This window comes from Gymnogyps californianus, chromosome 1 (assembly GCF_018139145.2).
Source record: "Gymnogyps californianus isolate 813 chromosome 1, ASM1813914v2, whole genome shotgun sequence".
Classification (NCBI taxonomy): domain Eukaryota; kingdom Metazoa; phylum Chordata; class Aves; order Accipitriformes; family Cathartidae; genus Gymnogyps; species Gymnogyps californianus.
Genome location: NC_059471.1, coordinates 134,047,692 through 134,071,580, shown reverse-complemented (window position 1 = coordinate 134,071,580; position 23,889 = coordinate 134,047,692). Strand labels below are relative to the sequence as shown.

Genomic DNA, 23,889 nt, shown 5'->3' with positions numbered 1-23,889 from the left:
AAGTCCTTTAACTATCCCCATAAACCAGTACTGAATCATGCACCTCTACTCTCACACAGGGCCACGAGGTGTTTCCCCTCCTGCTGACTGTGAATACCTCAGCAGGCCAGGTTAGGGTTGACAAGGCAGCTCTGCTTCTGCTGGCAGCAATGGCAGTGCCAATTTTCTTAATGCCTCAGAACAGACTTTAAAAATATAAAGTAGAACAGAACATCTTGGGACCAGATCCCCTACAGTCCCTGCCCTGAAACCTATGGGCAGAGTTACACAATTTCTGATGAGATCGTCTCCCACCTTGGATATGCATGTGGGCACGAAGAGGAGAGAGCGCTCATAGTTCCCAGTCCCAGTTCCTCCTTGCAGCTAGCCACCCTTTATTATTTGTTCTTGCACTGCACTTTGGCAAAGTTGGTTTGCCTTGCAGCTGTGCTGGAGCCATTGCTTGAGCAGTCCTGCCTTAGGGTCTGACCAGCTAATCCTGGCCCCTAACTCACAAAATATTTCTCTCCTAGTGCCTCGAAGGGGAGAATTCTTCAAATCTTGTTTAAAGCTTTCATCCCTTCATCCCTTCTGCTCCAAAAAGCAGGTCACTTAACTCTCTATATCCTGTGATGTGTTAGTTCCCAGATCTAGCAAAAAACCCTAGCATTTTGATGGAGGTGGAGTCAGCTAAGATATTATCTTCTCACTTCAGAGGCATGCTGGGTTCTAGGTCACTGTTTTCTTCTGCTCAGCTATTACTTTTTCCATCCTGTTCTTCTTAGCAGAGCCCGTTTACTAAGCAGGTTAGGTGCTTTCAGTTTTTTTGCAGAATGGACACTTAAAGGTTTTCTAATGGAGAGCCAGACCACAGTGCAGCAAATTTAAGTTTATTCCCAATAGCTGTGCCTTTCCCAGTCATCTTTTGTAGGCCCTGGAAAATAGCGTATGACTCACCAACAGCCTGTGTTAGAAAAATAAAACTGATTTAGATAAAAACATCCATACACACTGAGAAATTATTTTCCTTCTTTGATCCAGTCACATACAATAATCATAACCTGTTATACCTCACTATTCACCACTCTTCATACAGAAATTCTTACAGGATGTGTAACAGTGCTATTCAGACAATGGAAGAACCACTCCACCTCCACAGAAGATAAAAGCCCTTCTCCCTCCTCCTGCTAGTAGCTTGGCCTTCTATCTCAAGCAGTTACAGGTCAGTGAGAGCTCTGGGGCAAAAGATTCCAGCTTCTAACCACAAAGCCACAGCACTGTATCTGTGTTCATGGCTGTTGGTCCCTGACCTTGACCCCCTCCATGTCTGGAGAATGCTGGAGAATTCAGAACTAGTGCCCATATTTCTGAGGAAAGGCACTGAAAAGCAGCATTTCCCAGTAGCCAGTTTGCCCAGCCAAGAAACAGGAGAGGGTCAATATTCCAGCCAGCTATTCCTTTGTTAAAGAAATTCATAAACAGTACCCAGAGTAGTGAAGGGGAGGAATGGACTCCTTTGCTGAAAGAAGTAACTCCCAGACTAAAGAACATGAGACAAAGTAAAGATTTTACCTCCTTCTGCCAGGAGCATTAGGGAGCATCCCAGCTGTTTGAGGAGCTGCTCTGTTGAAGGCTTTCACTGGTTTGACTTTAAATTTCACAAGCTGAGGTTCTTTCACCACAGATTTTCCTTGTATCTCACTTCTGGGAAGCTTTACCTAACCTAATCATTCCTCTTTAAAATATTCTCCTGCTACTTTTGCAACTTCTAACACTTGTTCCCTTCTTAGAGAATTCTCTTCAGCTTTGAATTTTTGTCTCTTTCAACAATTTAGAAACTATTATTTTGTCCTCTTGTAGGGCCAACACAGTGCAGGTGGGAGGGTAGATTGTAGATAAAGAGCTTTACATTTCTTTTGTGTCAAGCCGGGCTGTTACAGAGCTCAACAATAGCCCCCACATAATGTAACCAGCCCGAAGGTTGTTTCTACTTTACACCGGTTTCCAAGGCACTGTCTCAGTTTGGTAGAGCAAGCTTCAAGTGGCTGTAAAAGTGCCCCTGGGTGTAGCAACTATGTCAAGGCCAGGAGATTCCTTGGGGTGGCCCAGTGCAGGATCACTATGAGACAACTTTCTGCTCATCCTCTTGCATTCTCGCAGTCTGTGGATGCACAGATGGTGCAGAGGAGGGATGAGAGGACAAACCTTACTCAGGCAAACTATGCATGCTTCTCTCTCCCCTTCCATCTCTGAAAAAAAATATTTTAAAAAAAAGCTTCCTCTGCTTTGAATTCCCTCCAGTTTGTCTATTTGGATAATAAACTATCTTCCTATTCTTCAAATAATAAGTAACAGGTTACGGTATTTACATCTGTGAATATGTCTGGCAAGTTTCCTTGAGACAAATGTCATCTCAGATGTACATAACGTTTTAGCTCAGCTGCTGGACAGCAAAGTGTGTCCTGCCAGTGAGGTCAGTCAGAAAGTAGAATAGTTTGCTTAATTAGGTAATTTAGGGTCAAGTCTCTGTAGTCACCTGCCATAGGGACTAGATTTATGAAAACACGGTGGCAAACTTGGAACAATGTCCAATATGAATTCCCCCTGCTGTATAAATACTGCTGGTGATTATTTGTGTCCTGTATGTATTGATTTCACTGCTTGAGCTAAGCTGCATACAAAGGGGCCTTTTCTGTTTGGTTAGAATAGTTAGCATTGCCACAGAACAGTTGCTGATCACACAGCAGGCAATACAAAATTCCCCCTTCCATTACATGGCTGCATGAATTATACTAGATGACTTTGGCTTTGTTTTCACAAGGGGAAAGAATATCCACTTTTATTAGAGTGCTAATGCGTAGCAATGACAACTATCTTACTCATGCTAGAGCTTCTCTGTGCTCATGAAGAGATTTAAAGTAGAGAATAATTTCTGGTAGGAATATGCTTACCAATAAAAGTATGCAAGAGTCTGAGATGAAGGATAGTTGTGTATTTAAGGCCAATAGCATAGTACTTGGGAATGTGCAGTCTCAAAGATGTCTCCCATGTGTGTCTCTGGGTAGTTGCTTTCATTTCGCTGTCCCTCCACTTCCTATCCGTAGGGAGAACAGTATTTCCATTATCCACTTAGCTGGAGGCTAAGAATGCACTTGTCCTTAACACAGACATTTTTTTTTAAGTCTCTATATCCTGCCATAATAATAATGAAAATTTTTCACTGTTAAGGCTCCTTTCAGAGGATGTCCTCAAAGCTGAATGTTCAAACAGTAAAACCCAGCGCTGTTAGAGTTGCCTCAAAAAGCTTAACTTGGTATGCATATGTGTGGGCTTATTACTAAAAGCACTTATAGAGCCTTGGCAAGCTGCTTTTGAGTGGCTGTCTACGGGCTTTTGTCAAAACTTTTTATTTTTTCATATAAAACAACAACAGAAGCAAAGAAATAAGACAATCACCTATACACTTTTTGCCTGTGCCTAGCTAGCTGTAGAATCAGAGCAGATCTCATCTTGCTCAAAATGAAGCCCAGACGTAGTCCTCAGAAGGTAAAGAATCTCTCCGTTGGCTGTCCTTGCCTCCAATCTCCTTTCCTTTGGGGACAGGTTTTACGTTTAGAGTCCTCCAACAGACGCTGCGGGAAACTTTCCTATCAGCACTTGCTAGGTGCACTGCGATGTTTCCTGCCATGTTTGTTTGTAAATGGCTTGCTTTGTATCTTAAAGCAACAGAGATCAGTCAAATTCTTCATCAGTCAGCAGTATAACTTGCTGAAATTAACTATAATAACTTTAAGCAGCTATATTTGTCAGTATCCACAGTCTAAGCCATGTGTATTTGTGCCTGTAGCATGTTTCTGGTTGCTGCAATGTAATGCTCTGTGAGCACCTTGGCTGGAGCAGTTCTACTGTAGCAGGGCTACTCAAATGCTCACACTCAGTTCTGGGGGGAGTCAGCCACTCTAAAGGGTGTTGCAGCCCACCTATGCTCTCTTGTTCAGGCAGACTTTTATTTAGAAATACAGCAATTCAAGCTTCAGTGCTCGCTGCCTAAATCTTTAAAGACATGCTCCTGTTGTGGATGGTTCTTCAGGAGTGAAGCAGCACCTTTTCCACATTGTATTTTCTCCTTGTTGGTAGGTGCAAGGCACTGGGCTCATCCCTTGTAAAACAGTCAAACCCCAGCCCTGAAAACAGTGTTTCACATGTCTCATGCTTTTCTGCGGTACCTGATCATTTTGCCCCAGCCTTAAACCTGAGGACTGTTGAATCTGTAACTCTGATGGTCCTTATCCAGCCTTCTCCTGTTCTTTATTCTCTCAAACAGCAACAAGTTGTGCCAGGTGAGGTTTAAATTGGATATTAGGAAAAAATTCTTCACTGAAAGGGTTATCAAGCATTGGAACAGGCTGCCCAGGGAAGTGGTTGAGTCACCATCCCTGGAGGTATTTAAAAGATGTAGATGTGGCACTTAGGGACATGGTTTAGTGGTGGACGTGGCAGTGTTAGGTTTACGATTGGACTCGATGATCTTAAAGGTCTTTTCCAACCTAAACAATTCTATGATTCTATGTCTTCTGCCCTTGTCTCCATTTGGCTCTTTGAGTCACCTTCTTCTCATCAAGGTCTTCCACTCCCTGAAGCCCAGTAGAAGTCGCTAGGACACAAGAGAGCTCATGTTCCCATGCTCAGCTGCTGGCAGTTGTGAAGAGCAAGTTCAGAAAGAAATCTCCATACACTCCAGCAAGTCTGTGCTGGAGCACACTTTGTACTGAACAAATCTCTTCTCAGGTTTTAGTTGCCAACTATGTCTCTGCTAAGGATGTGAAATAGATTTTTTTTAAAGAATGTTTATAACAGCCAAAAATTGGAACATTTTTATTCAGCTCATAAAAAGGGATACATCAAAGCCAAGAAGGACACCCTGACAAACTTCCTCCACAGCAGGGAGGCCCTACGTCTTTTCAACAAAAGGTTTGCTATGTTTTTTTTAACCTGAGCAAAACATTCTTGTGCTGTCATTTATAGAAGTAATTGGGCTGTTGTTTGAACTGAATTCCCTGTGTTCCCTGCCCCTTCCCTCCCCAGTAGAACAAGAATAACTCTACCTGAGACTGATATTCAGTAGGGATATTTTCTGCTAAAACAATTCAGGATTTTATGATGGAATCACCAGCACAGTAGTACTGCTAGTACAGAAGCAGCTTTGTGTACACAATGCACATACAGTGACAGGAAGACAGAGGGATGTGTTATCACCCCAAGGATTTGATGGATAACGATGATGGTTTAAAAATGAAATTTTATTTTAAATTGTAAATACTGGGTTCCTTTGGTTTCTTAGCCTTTAGGGTGCATTGGTACATCGTATCACCCAGCTGTTCTTTGCGTTCTTGATGGCTAGGCTTTGGCATGATTTGAATAACAACTGAGATTGTCTCATGATCTCCTGACTCCAGCAATCAAGATTTTAATGAAAACAGCAAACAAATCAAAACTGAAATTCAGCTATGGGAAACGGCAAAACAGCTCTTATCATTGTAGTAAGCCAGTCCCATGGGTATGCATAGCAGAGTGCAGACTGTCAAGCACTAATTAGCTACAGGGTGGAGCTCCTGAGATCAGACCATTCTGTGGCATTGATATCATTATTTGCAAATACTTGAAAAGCATATTGATGCTGAAAGCATCTTCAGTGATCCCACAAGTTGCAAATGATGCGCTTTATGGTATCAGTTCTGCTGCATTCCTGACCTTTCTCCCCCTCCTATCATTGGATGCTAAATACATCAAACACTGTTAATAATTGTCCAAAAACGTCAAGCTACATCATAATTTGAATTCATAAAGGAATGACAAAGGTCTCAAATGGCCTTTGAAGCAGAAAAAGAGAGTGATTAAGACATGTAGAAAATTAGAGGAGGGGCTGAGAGGGAATGAGTGAAGGTCTACAAAGAGTAAGCATATGTGCACCAAAATTATGGCAGGGTGGGAGTTTGGAAGCTGGGGATCATCCTGGTCTGCATGTAAAGACTTAGGGTTGTGGAGGGAAATGTAGAGACACCTACTCTCCTGGGAGACTATTTCCAACAGAAACTTTGCAAACATGAAAGCCCTATTCAGAGGCCTGGCAAGACTATTGATGGCCTTACACATAGAGCACCATGGTTTTTCCCAGCATCCGAGTCCTAACCTGTAACATGCCCCCTGTCAAGAGAGGGAGAAGTAAAGGAGAAGACAGACACTGCGTATGGAGCAAAGATTAAATAGGGTGTGGTCATGGGGAACCTGAGAAAGAGAGAGAACTGAGGGTGTCTAAATGGAGAGACAGCAATAGCACAGATTATGTATGGGCACTTCCAGCCTACAAGAAGTAGCCCTAAGAGGATGACGGAGTTCTTGACAACCAATATTCGTATTAAAGTTTCATGTACTGTTGACTTGACAATGCCCGAAGCAATTCCTCCTCTAGTTACCTCTCTGTGTGCAACAACAGCTAAGCAGGCAAAACTTTAACTGCCCCAAACAAAAGCTTTTCTAAAGTGAATCTTAAAGTGGAAAGTGCATGTTGATAATTCAGGACAAATTATACCACAGGAGTCATTTAACTACCCCTAAGTAAAAGTCGAGTGTTTCAGGGCTTAACAATACACATGCATTATCCAGAATAGAAATTGCAGTTGGAATTTCATATCATTCCACGATCCAAAATAACTTTGAGCGTAGACAAACATGTAATCTCAGAATTCAGAATAAAAAAAATGTAAGTAATCTAAACATGTTACTCCATGAGGAAAGCATAGAGTTGAGATGGGATGTTCTGGCCTATTGTGTGATGATATTCAAAGCTTTGCCTTTATTCAAATTTACACAAAGATACATAAAATGTGAAAGAATACAGTACACCAAGAAAAGATACCATATTGGTAGTGAAAAAAAAAGTATTCTATAGAAAATGTCAGCAATATTAAGAGATTCCTCTGAAGTCCAGTGAAGATGAGGGGGTTTTTATCCTGTTGGAAAATTGGTCTATCCATTTTTCAAACAGTCCTGGTTCTAATGAGCTGGTCTCTTGTTTGTAACCACAGATGAGTATAACAAAGCTTACCTTCTACAAGTTACATTACTAAATAAACAAAGGCCCTATAGGCAGCAACCTCCTATCCATCCATGAAAAGGTAATAGAGACCAACAGCAGGGAACATAAGCCATCCGTGTCTGACTGTAGTTTAATAATAATTTGTGCAGACTGTTCTGCTTGACTTTCTTAAATAATGTCATAACATGTTTCTGTTTTTAAATAGGGTACATCAAAAAAAAAGGAAGCAAACATGGGGGATAAATAATTCTGATGATATATCTTCTACACAAACAGTTTACCAATGTGCTCTATATAATGACTTCCCACAGATTTTGAGGTGTGGAATAGATTCTGCTTTGCATAATCTTTTGCCTGCATTGGTAAACTGTGTATCAGGATATTTATAATCTTTATTTTTCCAAGAAAAGTTGTAACTGAAACTCAAGGACAAATGTGTCATTTGAACTGCATCAGCAATTCAGATTCATGGACTTTACGTTCAAAAACTCTGCTTGTATCAAAGCAAGAAACCATTCTGAGATGACTAGTGAAGCAGGACACTTTCTTCTTGAATTTCAGGCAGCCAATACTTTGTTATACCCTGAATATCTTTTTATCCAGTTGTAGCTCATATCTGCTGGAAAAAGGGGAAGGGGGAGGGAGGCTATTTCTGTTCAGGAACAAGGTCACATTTTTCAAGCCTGTCTTGGTCTCTGAATCCGTAACACATTTTAAAAAGGAAGTCAGGTATTTTACTAAAAAAGAAATTTCCACCTTTGTTTAGAGCTAGACTGCCCTCTGGTAGAAATGAAGGCCTGACACCCTCACAAAAAGATTGCTGGATTGTAAAACAGGGTCTCTTTCTTCCATATGGGGAAGGGCTTGAGTTCTTCCTCCACCAGCCAAGTTGCAAAAGCAAAAAGGTGGTAATCATCTTTACTCACCTCGTGTCAGAGGGCATCCACTCCTTTTCAGCTGACAAAATGGAGTAGGAGGAACCCCACTCAATCGGTGAAGGGGAATTACCTTCCCCTTTGCATCTGTCGCACTTCTTGCCAGGTGTAGACCAAATTTTCGGAGGAGCGGAGCATCTGCAGCACTTGCTGGCTCCCTGTAGATTTGTGTGTCCCAGATCCTTTGAAAATTATATCTTAAATTAACGTTTTCTTTCACTGGCTAGAAGGTGTTAAACAGCCTGCTCTGTTATCAGAACTCAAGGACAGTCTTGGGATGTTCCTGCACATTACTCAGAGAAGTCCTGGGGAGTGCTGCACAAAGGGTATGAAGAACTGTGCCTACCTGCTCTTGAACTACAACAGGTTCATGAGAAGACAAGAAGTATAGCTCTGCTCTTACTGAAGGAGGATGGACAGAGGCATCCACCCTCTTAAAAAGATCACACCTCTACACTATAATCCAAATACTGAGCCTGCAGAGGGACAGGTGATACCTGCCTTCTGGCCTCTTTTCTCCCTCTGTATACATCTCCTCTGTTCTGAGCCTACTTCATTGCTCTGCTCTCAAACATACAACTCTTCAATTCTTTGCCTGGTTACAACTCCCTATGCTACACAGACCTCCTGTTTCCTGTGAATTGCCAACTTGACACTGCCCTGACACCCCTATCCCAAATGCCTGAAGTAAGAAAGATCTTTATTCACAAAGCCTTAACCATGTTCCCCGTTATTCCTTACAAAATACTCCTTTTTCCCTCCTGCTATTACCATCATGTGGCAGTCAAGCCTTTTAACTGGTTACAACCATAGATCTCTTTTGAGAGACACTCTTTTTGACAACACTGTCAAACTGCTTCAAACTGTCACTTGCTGAGCAAGTCTGACTTGATATGTCCCATCTTATTCCCAAGCCAGACTGTCATGGTTTAACCCCAGTCAGCAGCTAAGCACCATGCAGCCTTTCCCTCACTGCCCCCCTGCTCCCAGTGGGATGGGGAGGAGAATCGGGAAAGAAGGTGGAACTCCTGGGTTGAGATAAGAACGGTTTAATAACTATAGTAAAATATAATACTAACAATAGTAATAATGAAATATAATAATAATAATAGTAACGAAAAGGAATATAACAAAAAAAGAAGAGGGGGAAAAAAAGGAGAAAAAACAGTGATGCACAATGCAATTGCTCACCACCTGCTGACCGATGCCAGAGCCGCGATCCACCCCTCCTGGCCAACTCCCCCCTGTTTATATACTGGGCATGACGTTCCATGGCATGGAATATCCCTTTGGCTAGTTCAGGTCAGCTGCCCCGGCTAAGCTCCCTCCCAGATCCTTGCACACCTGCTTGCTGGCAGAGCATGGGAAACTGAAAAATCCTTGGCTTAAGTGCTACTTAGCAACAACTAAAACATCAGAGTGTTATCAACATTGTTCTCACACTAAATCCAAAACACAGCACTGTACCAGCTACTAGGAAGAAAATTAACTCTATCCCAGCTGAAACCAGGACACAGACAAAAGCTTCAAGTGAGCACCCCAGATCAGCATTAAGGATGGAGGTATGTGGTGGATCTACTGCAGGGAAGACATCAGAACTCTTTTGGTTGAGGCTGGTTGTAAGCCCTGCACCTCTGCCTGCTCACAAGCAGGAAAAGGAGGTAGATGGTCCTGTACAATTTCCAGAGAACCTCTGATTTCAAAATGTACAGTTACTTACTGAGAAGGGTTGCAGAGGGAGACACTGGCAAAATATGGAAATGCTGCAGCTGCTGTAGTGTTGCCCAAGAGCTGTGCTGTTTTAAAACAGAGGCATAACAGGAGCATGTCTTTTCTGGGGGAGGTTATCAATAATCTTTATTATTGGACGATGCTGCTGTGTTACCTGTTCTGTCTGTGCCAAGAGCTGGAGGGGGGACTTTCTATCCCATGATGCAATTACTTATATGCTTCCACCTGTCTGAGACCTCTGTATACAGTGCCCCAAACTCCCTAAACTTCAGTGTATGCTCTACTCCTATACAGGGTGCTGTTGCTGCACCTTATTGTGGTGCCCTATTGTCTTCTACTCTCTATCTAGCATGCACTTCCAGTATTTTTTCACCAGCTCCTGACAGAAGGCGACTGTTCTTCCTCAAGGAAAGTCTCAATGCTGTCTCCTGATAATGGGGATGAGGACTGGGGCAAGATCAGGCCCAGTCAGTTCACTGGGTTGAGCCGAACACAGGGTGATTGCAGGCTGGTTCTTGCTGTTTGGAGGCTGTATCTGTCCAAAGGGAAAGACAGTTCAGAGTGTTCTATTCTCGGACAGGTGTACTTCTCTGTCTTTCTTTGACTCGGCTAATTCCTGCAGAACAGAGGCTGACAGCGATATTAGTGCTCTGAGCACTGAATGTATGCTTTTGCGTAATGGAGAGCATGATGGGCTTGTGCTCAAGAAGTTCTCTACTACACATCCAACCTGACTGCAGAAGAATTTCTGTCCTGCTCAATCAACTCCCTGCTCTGCCCATGTACCTAAAGTTCAATAATTGGCTCCCCATGGTCCAAAATAATGCCTTTGGTTTTGTTTCTCACACAATATTTTACTTCTGCCTGGCAGCTCCATCATCTTGTTGTTCTAGCCTTGGGTTCATGACAAACATTTTCAAAACATACTACTGCTACCCTGCAGCCCCACTTCCACTGTTCCCACTATGACCTCACTGCATATGCTTCTAGCACTTGCCCGAAAGTACAAAGTGCTTGAGTTCCAACTGTCTTGCTTGTTTGTCACTTCACTCCTGAGGAATGGCACCCTTGAACAGTTCAGTTGCTCAAATATAGGATACCTAAGCAATGACCTCCAGCAACAAACTCTGCCAGTTTAATCCAACATCCTCCAAAGAGCTGCTTTGCTGAGTGATTAGAAGTGCATCTCCCCGCTTCTCTGGCTCATGCCATGCTTATCTGCCTTCCAACACCTGATCACATATAATCTTGCAGATCTGCTGTGGGCTAGGCCTGGGATATTAAGAGCAAGTGTCCTCCCTTTGTGACAGCAGAGATGTGAAACTTCTTACTGCTAAAGATGCAAATATCCATGACTTCCACAGTCAAACTTCTCTTCATAGTAGTTTACGTGCTGCAAAAACTCATTCCCATAAATAGTGACATGTAAATACCAGCAGGGAAAGAACAGAAGGAGAAGCAAAGACTTTCAATTTTCAACAAGCTGGCTGCAGTCACTCAGACACCGGTGTGATGGCTTTATAGCTTTTTGTACAGCTTTACAGTGGTGGATGTAACAGGATGAAACTAAGGAAAGGATCCAGGCAGAATATCAGGCAAACACAGATGGAGAGAAATAAAGTAGTCTTCCTGAGGGCTGTGACAAAATCCTCACCAAGTGGGGCTTTGAATTAGGTTGGGCAAAACACTGGGAAATCTGCTATGGGAGCAGTAGCTAGGACTGCTCAATGGGATTTTTTCTGTTGTTCCCCCCTCCTTTTTTGATATAACTGCCCTCTAGCAGGGCTCCCACTGGAATACTTAGCAGGAGGGGAAACTAGTCTTTGGCACTACTATGTTCAAAACATAATGATGTGAGGTGGCCATCAAAGCACCTCAGCTGACGGGGACAGCAAGGGATCACCCACCTGGAATTGACACCATCCCATCATCCCAAGGACAAGAACATTTCATAATTTGCTGGAGACATGATCCTTAGTAAGCTGGCTCTTGGATGTCAGTTGTGTGCACGCATCCTCTCAGGACCAAGAAGTGAGGTGAAAGGGTGATAGGATGTCTTGAGAAACCCGAGTGTTGACAGCTGTGTAACACGTACTAGCAGAAAGTGTGCCACAAACCACAAAGTGGGCCTCTTCTGCAGCCTCATGACCACAATCTTGCCTTCTGTCTGCACCTCTTCTTCCCCCTGGGCCTAGATCTAGGTTTATGGCTTTCCCCTCAGCTCTCCTCCCTGAAGACAGATGTACTGTGTAGCTTTGATCAGTTTTCACAGCAGTATGTTATGATTTCCTGAGCAGAGAATGATGATTTCAATCCAGGCTGGAGGACATGAACTCCTTACTAGAGGACATTTGCAAAGAGGAATCAAGACCTCCTACCCTCACAGGCAGTATTGGCAAATCAATCCTAAACAAAATACACTTAAGAGGCTACTGGCACCCAACAGTTCTTAGTCCTAAAGCTTTCTGAAGTCCTTTCTTATTTCCTGTTTAGAGGCAAAGAAACCCTGAGACTCCATCAATCAGAAGTGATGGAGCTTCAACTTCTAATCACTGACAAAAATCTTCTGGTCCGAAATTCACATGGCAGCCTAGTAAAACATTTTTCACTGTTGGCCTCAAGCTGAGCACTCATTTGTGCTAGGCAGACAGAAATGCAGATCAGGGAGTCCAATATTCCTCCCCAGAAAAACTGAAATAATAATCATCAACACAAAGTGCTTGAAACACCTTCTGAGGGCAAATAACCTCTAAACAAGCACATGAAAGAACTGCAATTCTGAAAACCACACACATCTAAATCTGGTTTTGTGTTTATAGGGGAAGGCAGAAATACAGATTTTTTGAGTGTCCTGGTTTCGGCTGGGACAGAGTTAAGTCTTCTTAGTAGCTGGTACAGTGCTGTGGTTTGGATTTAGTGTGAGAACAATGTTGATAACACTCTGATGTTTTAGTTGTTGCTAAGTAGCACTTAAGCCAAGGACTTTTCAGTTTCCCACGCTCCGCCAGCAAGCAGGTGTACAAGAAGCTGGGAGGGAGCATAGCTGGGGCAGCTGACCTGAACTAGCCAAAGGGGTATTCCATACCATGGAACGTCATGCCCAGTATATAAACAGGGGGGAGTTGGCCAGGAGGGGCGGATCGCGGCTCTGGCATCGGTCAGCGGGTGGTGAGCAATTCCATGGTGCATCACTGGGTTTTTTTCCCTCCCCCTCCCCCCTTTTTTTGTTATATTCCTTTTCATTACTATTATTATTATATTTCATTATTATTATTGTTAGTATTATATTTTACTTTAGTTATTAAACTGTTCTTATCTCAACCCACGAGTTTTACTTTTTTTTCCTTTCCTCCTCCTCACCCCACTGGGAGGGGGAAGGGGGAAGCGGCTGCGTGGTGCTTAGTTGCTGACTGGGGTTAAACCACGACATTGAGACTTGTTTTGCATTTACAAAATACAGAAACTAGTCTGCTGGTGATGTTCTGATGTTTTAGACTAAGTTAGTATGTTTGTGACTTGTAAAGTCAGGATTTACCTATGAACAGCAGGAAAAAGTATATTATAATGAAGCAAGGGGTTGAGTAACCAAATCTAATGTGGTATGGCAAACATGGCCTGAGGAATACTAAAAAAGGCCTAATGATCACTACTTACTCAGTGATCACAGAAAACACACACATTAGACAAGCAAAAATTGGTTGTCCATGCTATGGCCCAGTCTGAGCACTCTTAGCAAAGAGTGAAAGCAGTAGACAATACTCGGCTGTGTTCCCACAGAAGCTTTATTGAGTATGTAGATACATGAGCCGTCATTTGTCTGTAAGCAGAAGGATCAGGTCTTTTCCATGGCAATTTCCTCTTTTGACATGAGTTCTAGAGAATTGGGATGAGTTGTCCTATTGCACCAAGAGAAACATACCTTGTGTTTCCAGAGGTCACTTTGCAGTGGAAATATCAGTATTCGCTTTATAGGTTCTTTTTTACATTTTCAGCTGATGATTGTAATGAAGGCAGCTTTAACCATTCAATAGAAGTCCATCTTACTGCAATAGTGACTCTACCTAGTCCTCTAGGTAGCTAATAATAGGACTCTGGAACCAGAAGAGCTATACAGCTTGATCCAAGCTCTTCTCCATTCCAGCTTGTGAAAAGGAAGCCAAACCAAGATTTTGTGCTGTAATTCATATATAGGTGATTTTTCAGATCTTTACCCCAGCAACTTTCAGAACAGTCTAGACCACTGTGTTTCTGAAGTCAAAGAAGAAAAAAAAAAAAAAAAAAAAAAAGTATTTTGGGCTGTCTTCTAGGGTAGAAGAATACAGGAGGTGTGGAACATACGGACAACACTAAGTCAAACCCTTTACCAGCCCAAATACCTCCATGACCCTACAAGAATAAAATTATTATTATAATTAAGGGCTAATTTAAGGAATGTACAGTATTTACAGCCATTAATACTACACAGAAGATACTAAATAATAGGAGAACAAAGTAAAGGGAAGTAAGGACAGAGCTAGGAGGACGTTCCCAGGCTCTTTTCTATTGTACATAACTGAGGAGTGCATCCATTTCCTCTGATACCTTGAGTAGCAAATGCCATTCAGGGCCTACCTAGATGTTCTTTTGATAACCTCTCTCCAGGGACTCTCATCTCTAGCACAAGGTTAGAGAGGTTCTATCTTGTTCCACATAAAGTCTATTGCAGCTTATAAATGGAGCTCATAGCAGCCAATGGGCCTGCCTCCCAGCTTCGCAGGAGTCAATAATGCCCTCTGTTCCCATGGATGTAGGAATTAGTCAAAAGCAGACAGTCTCCTTAAACTATGTGAACAGATCTGAGAAGAGTAGAGTGCTTTCTGTAACATTAGAACAAGCCAAATTCAGTCCTCAGGCCAGTTTACTTCAGTTCAGGTATGAGCTGAGACCAGCTAATATCTGTTCCTAAGTTTTCATCCTCAAGACCAGGAAAGCTGATATCTAGAAGGATTTTGCTCAGACTGTCATTCATGGTGTCCAGGATAAGGCCCTCCATGAGTGATCGGTTTTCAGTAAAGCCAGAGGCTGGCAGTTCAACAGATGATTGCTTAGTAGACTCATGAATAAAAGCTGGAGAGCTTGTGAGGGGGGCATGCACCATGTCACTGGATTCTGTATTGAGCAGTTCCCGCGGGGACTCAAAGAGGGGATTTTTAAGGGGTGTGCTGTTAAAACCCAGCAAGTCCTGGTTCTCCTGGAGGGGTGTGAATGGCAACTGAAGGGTTCTCACTGGACTGAAGTCCAGCTCGTGACTTCCCTTGGCTAAGGATGCAGACTTCCAGGGGTCAAGGCCCCCTAGTGGGGGGGTAGTAGTTGCTGAGACTTTACTGGGAGTGGAGGAAACTGGCAATTTGCTGAACATCTCCTTGACTGGTGTTTTAAAGGGCCCCTCTTCCCCCTGCAAGCAGCTGAGCTGCAATACATTCTCAAGAGGCTGGCCTTCCTGCAGGAAGGGGCGGTCTGCCCCTAACCGGAAAGAGTCAAAGCCATTGCTTTCTGGCAAAACAAGGACAGGCTCTTCTGAGCAAGGCAGTGCTAGGCGTTGTTTCCTTCTGGATCTGCCCATTTCCCGCCTTTCCCGCCTCTTTATAACTAACATGTCAGAAACACCCTTAGATGGTGACTTCAGTATGGTAAATTGTTTCTTCTCCTTTGTGGATGAGACTGGGAGGAACAAGCCTGGCTCTTCCTTTACCATTAGGGTTGAGGCAAACGGGGACAGCCAGTCATCCAGTTGAGAGCCTTCTTCCTCCTTTATACAGACGCTCTCAGGGAAAGAAGCTGATTCCTCATCAGGCTGGGAGCTCTCCTTCAGGGAATGGGTTGGGGAAAATAAACCTTCATCACATTGACTCTCCTCCTTGACAGTAGCCATGGGTAAAGAGGATGACTCTTCTGTAGAGAGTGACATCTACAAAGAAACACAAGTGATATGCAGTCAGTAAGCAAGGATATAAGCCACCCAAAATCCAAATGATAGTGGAAGGAAGAAAAGAAAGATTGGCACTTAAGGACAGCAGAACAGGTAAGAGGAGGATCTTCAGAAAACAGTAACTATAATGAGAGAGAGAGATTGATCTCTGTGCAAAGTTGATACAAAGAAGCCTACAGATCACATGGGAAGGATTTTAGCTAAGTGACTGGAAGTCATGCCCTTCAGAGCACCTCTACTACGAGGAACTTCTAGTACAGGCAGAAGGAGAGCCAAATATCTCTGGAAAAGTGTAACCCCTTTGATTCCTCCTTACACTATCTACATGTGAAATAACAAAATGAATGAGGACAGCTTTCCCAGAAATCAAGGAAAAAGAAAAGAAAAAATTTGAGGTTATTGAAAGAAAAAGAGCACAGGGGAAAGATAAATCATAGCAAGAGAGAACATAAAGCAGCAGGCACACAAAGGAAAATAGGATTATGGTTAGACTGGATGGAAGAAGTTAAAGCTTTCCAATGTCTAAGCATCCAAGAGCAGTCAGTGAGATGCCATGAGAAAGACCTGTTTAATAGCTGTTTTGCTTGAGCCCAGAATAACTGGGAACTCCACAGAATTAGCAAACAGCAGGTAATGAAAGCCTCTGGGAAGAGACTACATGCAAATAAATGCTCTTTCAGAAGAAGTTCCCTATGTTATGTGTCTCTTCAGAGCTATCAAAAATCTGAATGTTTTAGGGGCAGAACAAAGCCATTTCTCCCATTCTTACTTCTTCACATCCAAGCAGTAGGGAAAAATTGTCTTGACCAATCCATAGAGCCGCCTCCTCTAGTGAATTATAGTAACATCCTTATAGCAAGTCAACTAGCAGGTAATAGTCACCCTAGAGACAGAAAAGGACAGCAAGGATTGTCACTGGCTAGCTCCTTAATATAAGCTTAGAGTTTCAGAGCACCTAGTAAAGATGCACAAAGGAACCATATGAAGAACAGGGTCCATAGAAGGCAAGAGCTATAGAAAAGAAAAAAGAAAAAACCCAACCAACCAATCAAAAAACCCCAAACAACAAAAAAACCCACCATCACCCTCAAAAGAACCAAACAAAAAAACCCTCAGAAAACAAGAAACAAGAAACCAACCTTTGGAGCAATGCGCACACGCTTATTGCTCCGGAAAGTCTCTGAGCTGTTGAGGGATGCTGCCTGTGCCATGGATAGAGGAACCTTCACAGAAGGCTGCAAGACAAGAGGCTGACTCAAAGGAAACTGGATTGGAACCAGGTAGGAGTTGATGCGAGGAAGCAAAGGCTTCATCTTTCGGCCTGGAAGGGAAAAGAATGGACTCACTAGTCTCTTGCCCTTCCTCTACTACCTCTTGAAACCCAGGCAATCTAACAGGAAGAACTTCTAAATACCCCAAAAATAAATGTCTGATCAGAGATAGGCTCCCCTGCCTTCTCTGCTAATTTTGAGGATACAAATCCCAAGCCAGAAGGCCTGATCAACAAGAAAAATAGTCCTTCATACAGATCCTAGCCCTCAAGTTGGGGCAAGCTCTGCTCTCACTCCATTTGAATACCCAATCCCCTCCATCTCCCCATCACATCCTCTCTCAGACACAGCAACACTGCCTTCAGCTCCAAACCTGACAGTATGAAGCCTAAAAGCTGGCAAATCTGGATAACAATTTCTACTTTTATTCCTAAAAGAATCTGGGAGAGTGCCCCAGATTTATGGGACTGATTCTCTTTGGCCTAGGCTGATGTAGACACTTACGTGCATTCTGGGGTTCAGTTTTGCTGCTGCTGTTGCTTCCCATGTTCTTCTGGGGATCTGGAAGATGTCTCTTTTGCTGCTGCAGTCATTATGAAACAAGAAAGAGGAGAAGGAGAAAAGAAAGAGATTTAAAGAGAAGAATCCATCTTTATTCTGCTGCCTCATTCAGAACTGCAAATTCAGAAGCCTGTGCTGCGCTAATACAGAGGGAGCAGCTGTGAGCACCCAGCACTCGTGCCAGCTCTATCTCTGTGCCACTTGCTGTTTTGCAGCCATGCCATCTCATAGCCAGCTGCCAACCAAAAGCTGTGTAGAAAAAGAGATGGCATGACAGAGCTGCTCCGGCTGCGGACTCTACTGCAGAAGTGACCTGGTTTCGGTGTCCTCAGTGCCTGAGGAAAGGTGAATAGGATAGCTTTATTGTATATTGGATCTCTATACAAACCATAGACCACATAGATGTTCAAGTGGAGTAGCAGAGGCAACAGAGGAATCAGAAGTCTAAGCAGATGGAAAGAAGGCCAGGGCTGTAGCCGTGACAGAAAAGTGTTTGACTGGCTGCTTGCAAATCTGTCGTTGTTAAAACTGCTGAATGCAAGAGAGACAGCAAACAGGTTCATCCTTCTGAGAGTCACAATGCAGCTGGGTTCCAAAATGAAAAAGGAGCACAGAGAGATCCTATTGTCTCTGGATCTGAGCCCCAGAACAGACTGGGACTGCTGCCATGTAGATGAGGATTTTACCAGAAATCTCTGTCTGGGCTTGTTCTCTGAAGCCTGTTGGTGCCCATTGCAGCCTGCTTCAGCAGTACACTTCTAGTTGCTCAAAGCCGTACAGCTCTACCAGCTGTAGAGAGCATATCATCTGAAGGCAATTAACCTTTGGCTCAACTCCCTTCTCCAAAAAGGGTGTGCATGGAGCTGTATGACTAGGTGCAGCAGTGACCCAGTCCCCCTCCCCGAGCTTCTTGTCATTTCCTTCAGTGACTGGCAAGAGGAGAATGGAAGCCCAAGCCCCGAGCCAGAGGGCAAGTCTTACTGATTCAGACTGCTCAGGCGATGTTGGTGACCCCAAGTCCGGCGGCTGGTGGCAGCAAGGCGTTGAGAGGGAGAAAAATAAGATGAAGTTATCAACCAAAGGGGGAACAAATGGGACATTTTAAACTTGTATAATCTGAGCAAACAAGAGTCAATCTGCCCACCCACTACAGAAAACACAGAATCTAAACACACCTATACCAGACTCACAAGCTCTGTTTCTCCCACAAAACGGTACTTCCGAAAATACCTAGCTGGGATAGGCAATTCCATCCTGACTGTCTAATCAAACAGCATAGGAACTCCTGGTTGACTTCAGTGGAAAGCTTCTCACTAGCAATTTCATTCAGGCCCATGGAAAGAAGTTGAACAAGCTCACTATTACATTTGGCACACCACCTGAAGAATAAACACATCCCACAGAAGCTCCAGTTCATATGCACAGCCACAGCACCTTTTCTTTCAAATACAGAGCTTGTCTATTTGTCAAGAGAAGTGACTGAATCCAGCTTCTACAAAAAGGCTGATGTCAAAGCAGCTTAACCTTCCTGTTAAAATAAAGTGTATCTGGCTAGTGTGGCATTTAGGAACTGGATAGCCTGTCCCATTTTCTTTGCATGAGGCACTCACCTTAAATACCTGGTCCAATGTTAGGCAACGGTTTGCATCAGGGTGAATAGTCCAGAATGAGATTTTACCATTAGCAGACGTCTCACGGACAAACATATCATGAAGGGACAGGTTGTGCCGAATGGAGTTCTGGGGAGAAAGGAGTAAGGGGGGAGATTGAAAAGCACAGCAAGGCCTGCCTCAGACATGACTGCCCTGGCAGAGGGATTACATTCCAAAGTGTAGACAACATAGACCTTCACATTCACTGCATACCCAGCCAACTCTCTCATCGGTCTCTTATTCTATCTACTCTTGAGATCCCTGTTCTTACTCCAGCAATCAAACATCCCATCATCTTGCCTAAGTGGAATGAGAAAAGGGATACAAGAAGTGGAACAGGGAACATCTGGAATGAGAGGGTATTTGGAGTGTGGTGTTTAAATTAATTTCCATCTTGCTCTGCAGGCTGGGGAACAACTTTTCATTTTCATCCAGGCGGCTTATAATATCACCCTGTGGCCCACAGCAACTTGAGGGCCTGCTTGTTACCTTCCAGCCTGGCTTAGCCACGTGTTTAAAATATGGGAAATGATCCTCAATCCAGGTATAGATGTCCTTCAGAGTCATACGCTTCTTCTCAGTGCTGTTGATGGCAAACTGGATCATGGCCATGTAGGAGTAAGGAGGTCGTTCTGATACTGAATCCTGCCATGAGGAGGAGGCGGCAGTGGTAGGAATAGCAGCAGCAGCAGCAGAATCTTCTTCAATCTGAGAGACAGAAAGAATGATACATGAGCGCTCACAAAGTTGACAAGAAGGGCCATGGAACATCCCTGGATCCTCCAGGTTCTGCTACTCAAATCAGTAAGGGCCAAACTCGGGTTACTTAGGGATGGTGAAGTCTAGTTCTTGCAAGTCTTCTGATCCACTGGATTACTTCCCTAACAAAAGTTTTGCTACATTTTCTGTTGTCTTCTCCTACTTACCTTGATTCTTTCCCGCAGAGGCGTCTGGTTCTCTTTCTCCATGTCTTGCTTCACAGAACAGGGACTTAGCCCATCAGATCTCATCTTCCCCAGCCACTGGATGTTTGTTAGACTGTTGTCCAACACAGAGCTCATTGTCTCGCCACTGCCTGTTGGGATAACAAGCCCATAGCTCTACTTGCTCACAAGTAACCCTCTTCCCCCTTCACCTCAAGTGCCAAAAGGAAGGCACTAGTCACACTTCTAAACGAGGTATCCCTGTCTCAAGGGGACAAGATATTGCAATGCTAACATTTCTTGTGGAAGGAATTCAACCTTGAATTCCTGATTTCATGTGAATCTGCCCAATTTCTGAAAAAAGTTGCAGCCTTAAAAACAAACATTCAAACCAGACTATTGCTCTCAACCAAAACAGGACAATGTTGATCCAGTACTTCAAGAATTCAAGTATTTTTAGCTAAAGGAGAGTAAGCAGAGGCCAAGAAAACTGGTGACAAACTCCAACTGAAAGATGTAGCACAATACCCAAGTCAGAAGCTCAGATGTCTCCAGGTTTTTGAACTGCAGCAATAAAAACTAACAAAGTTTTGTTATTTCTGGTGAGGTTCGCTGTAGCAATGCAGCTATTGCAGCTGTCTATGGGTTCCTGTCAGACAATGCTATACTGTGGGATAAGATTTACTACAGCCCAAAAGCTACATAGCTATTTTAAGTTGCAAATACAAATTTGATCTGAGCAGTGTTTCAAAGTAAAATCCATCCCCCTTCTAACATTTATTCAGCAGCTTCATGAGACAGCCAAGGAGGAAACAGACTTGCCACTTAGTTATTAAAGGATGGGAATAATCTCTTTTTCAAAGCTCTAGGCCCATATGTTTTGTCACTGACTAGGGTATTCTACGTTAGTCTTGAATTCAGCCATAACCCTTTTGCTAAATGAAACTTAGTCTTTTGTTCTTCTAGACTTGATTTCCTCAAGCCAGCCCTTCTTTTTTTCCCCAGCACTAAAATTCTGTTTTGCTATACACCTTTATATGCCATCTCTTCCACCAAAAATATATCCACTAAGATCCTTCAGACTTCACTACATATGCATAGCTATGTAGATTATTAGAATCAAAGCCATAGCTATTTTGTAATTAACAAAATAGTTTTCATTACTGCATACTGAGATCCAAGCACTACAGTCATTGGCCCACTTCACATCTCTTTGTCTGTCAGGACAAAAAAAAGGGTAAAGGTTACATACCTTTGCTCTCTTGTTCCTGTCCAGCCACAGAGTCAATCCCTGAATGCCAGAGCATTGTCCCTCCTGCAAGACCAGGTGCCTGTGTAACATTCTTCTCTCTTTCTTGACCATCTGCAGCCTTGGTTGCTGCACTGGGTTTCTTCTCTGATGGGAGATGCTGTGATGGTGTTGGACCTGCTGAACGGGAGGTGCCCCCACTGCTAATGAGAATGAACTTGTTGGGCCCATTGTTGCCACATTCTTTTCCTTTTGCTGTCAGTGCCTCTATGATGCTCTGGATATCAGCATTTGCAGGGATGGCCACCACTTGCGTGTTGGGCATGGTAGGATGGTCAATTATCTTTATTCCTGCTGGGAATTTCTGCAGGCCACGGTCCATTTTGTCTCTGGGTTGGCTGTTGTGTTGGTCCTCCTGGCTGTGCTCTTGCTTAGGAGTCTTTTCATCCTGACCACTGTTCTCATCTCTTCTTGAGGTACTGGATGCATCCTTCTGTGGGAGGGTCAGTTTCCGTCTTTTGAGAATTAAGGGCCTGCGAGGGCTGGTCCTCATTATTGATCTATACAATCACTCTCCATTGAAAAGGACAAGAAAAAATCCTGCAAAACAAAAGATGCAACATAAGAGTGCAGAGGGCAGGAACAGCCAGGAAAAGTGCAGCAAATCACCACAGGCCTCCCACAGAGCACACATTCTCAGCAATTGCTACAAAGCTAAAAACAAGGAAGGAAAATAAAAAATGAAAGCATTTAATAAGGTTGACGACTCTATTGTAAAATAGTACTGTACCTCCTTTATCCACACCTTGTGTAAGCAGGACAGGAGAGATATTGGCAGAGTAGATAATTTGCATCACAAATTGGGAGCCACAGAGTACATAATAATGAGGAAAGTATCTGTATGTGCTTTACAGAAAGGGAGACTAAGACTTATCTGTAAAGTGACTTGACCAGCATCAGCCAGCAAGCTGGAGGGGAGAGAAGCTAGAACATAGAAATAGCAGTCCTGATTCTTATATCTCATTGCTGTAACCAGCAGATCATACAACCTGAGAGAAAAGGGAATTTAATAGATGGTTTAAGATCTGGGAAGCAGAGATTGTCCCAAACACTAAAAAGGCACACAATAAATGCAGCAGAAGTTAGGTGTTTTAAAATAAATGTAAAGTAAATGCTTTAGTCATTCCTTCTGTAGATTTGTCAAGAACCAGATAAATTCATCATTGGGCAGCATACAATTTAAACGTCAAACTTTTGGACAATAAACAATTTAGATTATAAAGCAGAAAGCAGAGGAGATAAAATTCAGAGATACTGCCTTCAGGGTAAGATGCAGTGTGTCCCTTCTGAGAACACCACTTAGAAATTCAAGAATTAGGCGGAGGCTGTCTCTTGCAGCAAACTATATCAGCACAAAAATAGACAAATTGTACTTCTTGTTTATCATTAGGGATGGCAGGCAGAATAGAAACAAATAACAAAAAAAAGAGGCCTTTTGCATCAGTAGATTTGACTGGGCCAGCTAGTAAACAAGAAAGTTCTCAGTAGGAATCACCTACACAGACGCAAACCGGAAAGAGTCTGGCAGATACAAAACTGAGTTGATGCCCTACGTGCAGGGAGCTGACAGCCCTGCGATCAGGGGCTGCACAGCAGCCAGAGGCCACCAATAGAAATGTTCAGCATTACACACGGGTTGTAGCACCCAGGCACACACATGGCCCTTTGCGATCTGCTCCACTCTCTTAAAGAGAGATCCCCGTAAGACAACGACAAAAGAGTAACCTTTATCCAGCCTCCAAAAGGTTGCATTCCCTACAGGAGCGGGCCACTTCCTAAGAAGGCCTCGAGCTCCTACCACCAGTATAGCCTCAGGAGCAACCCTGTATGCCCACGGCCCCGGGGGTGGTAAGGACAGGAGCGCTAAAGGGCTCCTAGCTCCTTCTTGACCCACCCCAGCCCCAGCCCTGCCGCGCTCGTCGGTAAGTCCGGCTGCTTCCCCAGGACCCCTCCGCCCCGGGCCTAGACGTTTCCCTCTCCCAGCCGCCCTACGCTCTTAGCGCGGCTCTCACGGGGTTGCCGGCCCCTGCCTCCAGCCGCCGCGGGGAGACACCGGGGTAGCGGGACGCGACAGCGGGGGCGGGTGCCGGGCGCAGGTCGCGACTCACCACCTCCCCGGCCAGGCAGGGGGTATGGAGGGAGGCGGCAACTCCGACGCTTCCGGGCTCCGCCACCGCTTGCAGCAGAGATCGTTTCCCGGTTTGAATTTGGCGCCCGGCGACTCGTTGGCATCACGTGCCAGCCTGGGCCAATGAGATGTAGCAGGGGCGGGCCGGATCGGGCCAATCGGCTGCAGCGGCGGGGATACGGATGTGCCGGTAGCCCGTGAAGGGTTGGGGCTGCTTGGGCGCGGATAGGGCTGCGCCGGTCCCGGTCCCGGTCCCGGTCCCGGTCCCGGTCCCGGTCCCGGTCCCGGTCCCGGTCCCGGTCGCTCAGCTGGCGCTTGAGGCGCCGGCTCTGTCCC

The 23,889-nt window shown here is 44.1% G+C and overlaps 1 protein-coding gene across 1 annotated transcript; it reads right to left on the bottom strand.

The window, feature by feature from the left end:
* Positions 1 to 14,041: 14,041 nt before the first annotated feature.
* FOXM1 (forkhead box M1) lies at positions 14,042 to 21,947 on the bottom strand. The gene is made up of 8 exons (XM_050907253.1): positions 21,369 to 21,947; positions 20,120 to 20,268; positions 19,683 to 19,901; positions 19,152 to 19,280; positions 18,523 to 18,567; positions 17,485 to 17,563; positions 16,849 to 17,030; positions 14,042 to 15,688 (listed from the first exon to the last, which is right to left on the bottom strand). Exons 1-8 carry the CDS (start codon positions 21,916 to 21,918, stop codon positions 14,639 to 14,641), a joined length of 2,403 nt encoding a protein of 800 aa, XP_050763210.1. The 5' UTR covers positions 21,919 to 21,947; the 3' UTR covers positions 14,042 to 14,638.
* Between the last annotated feature and the right edge of the window lie 1,942 nt (positions 21,948 to 23,889).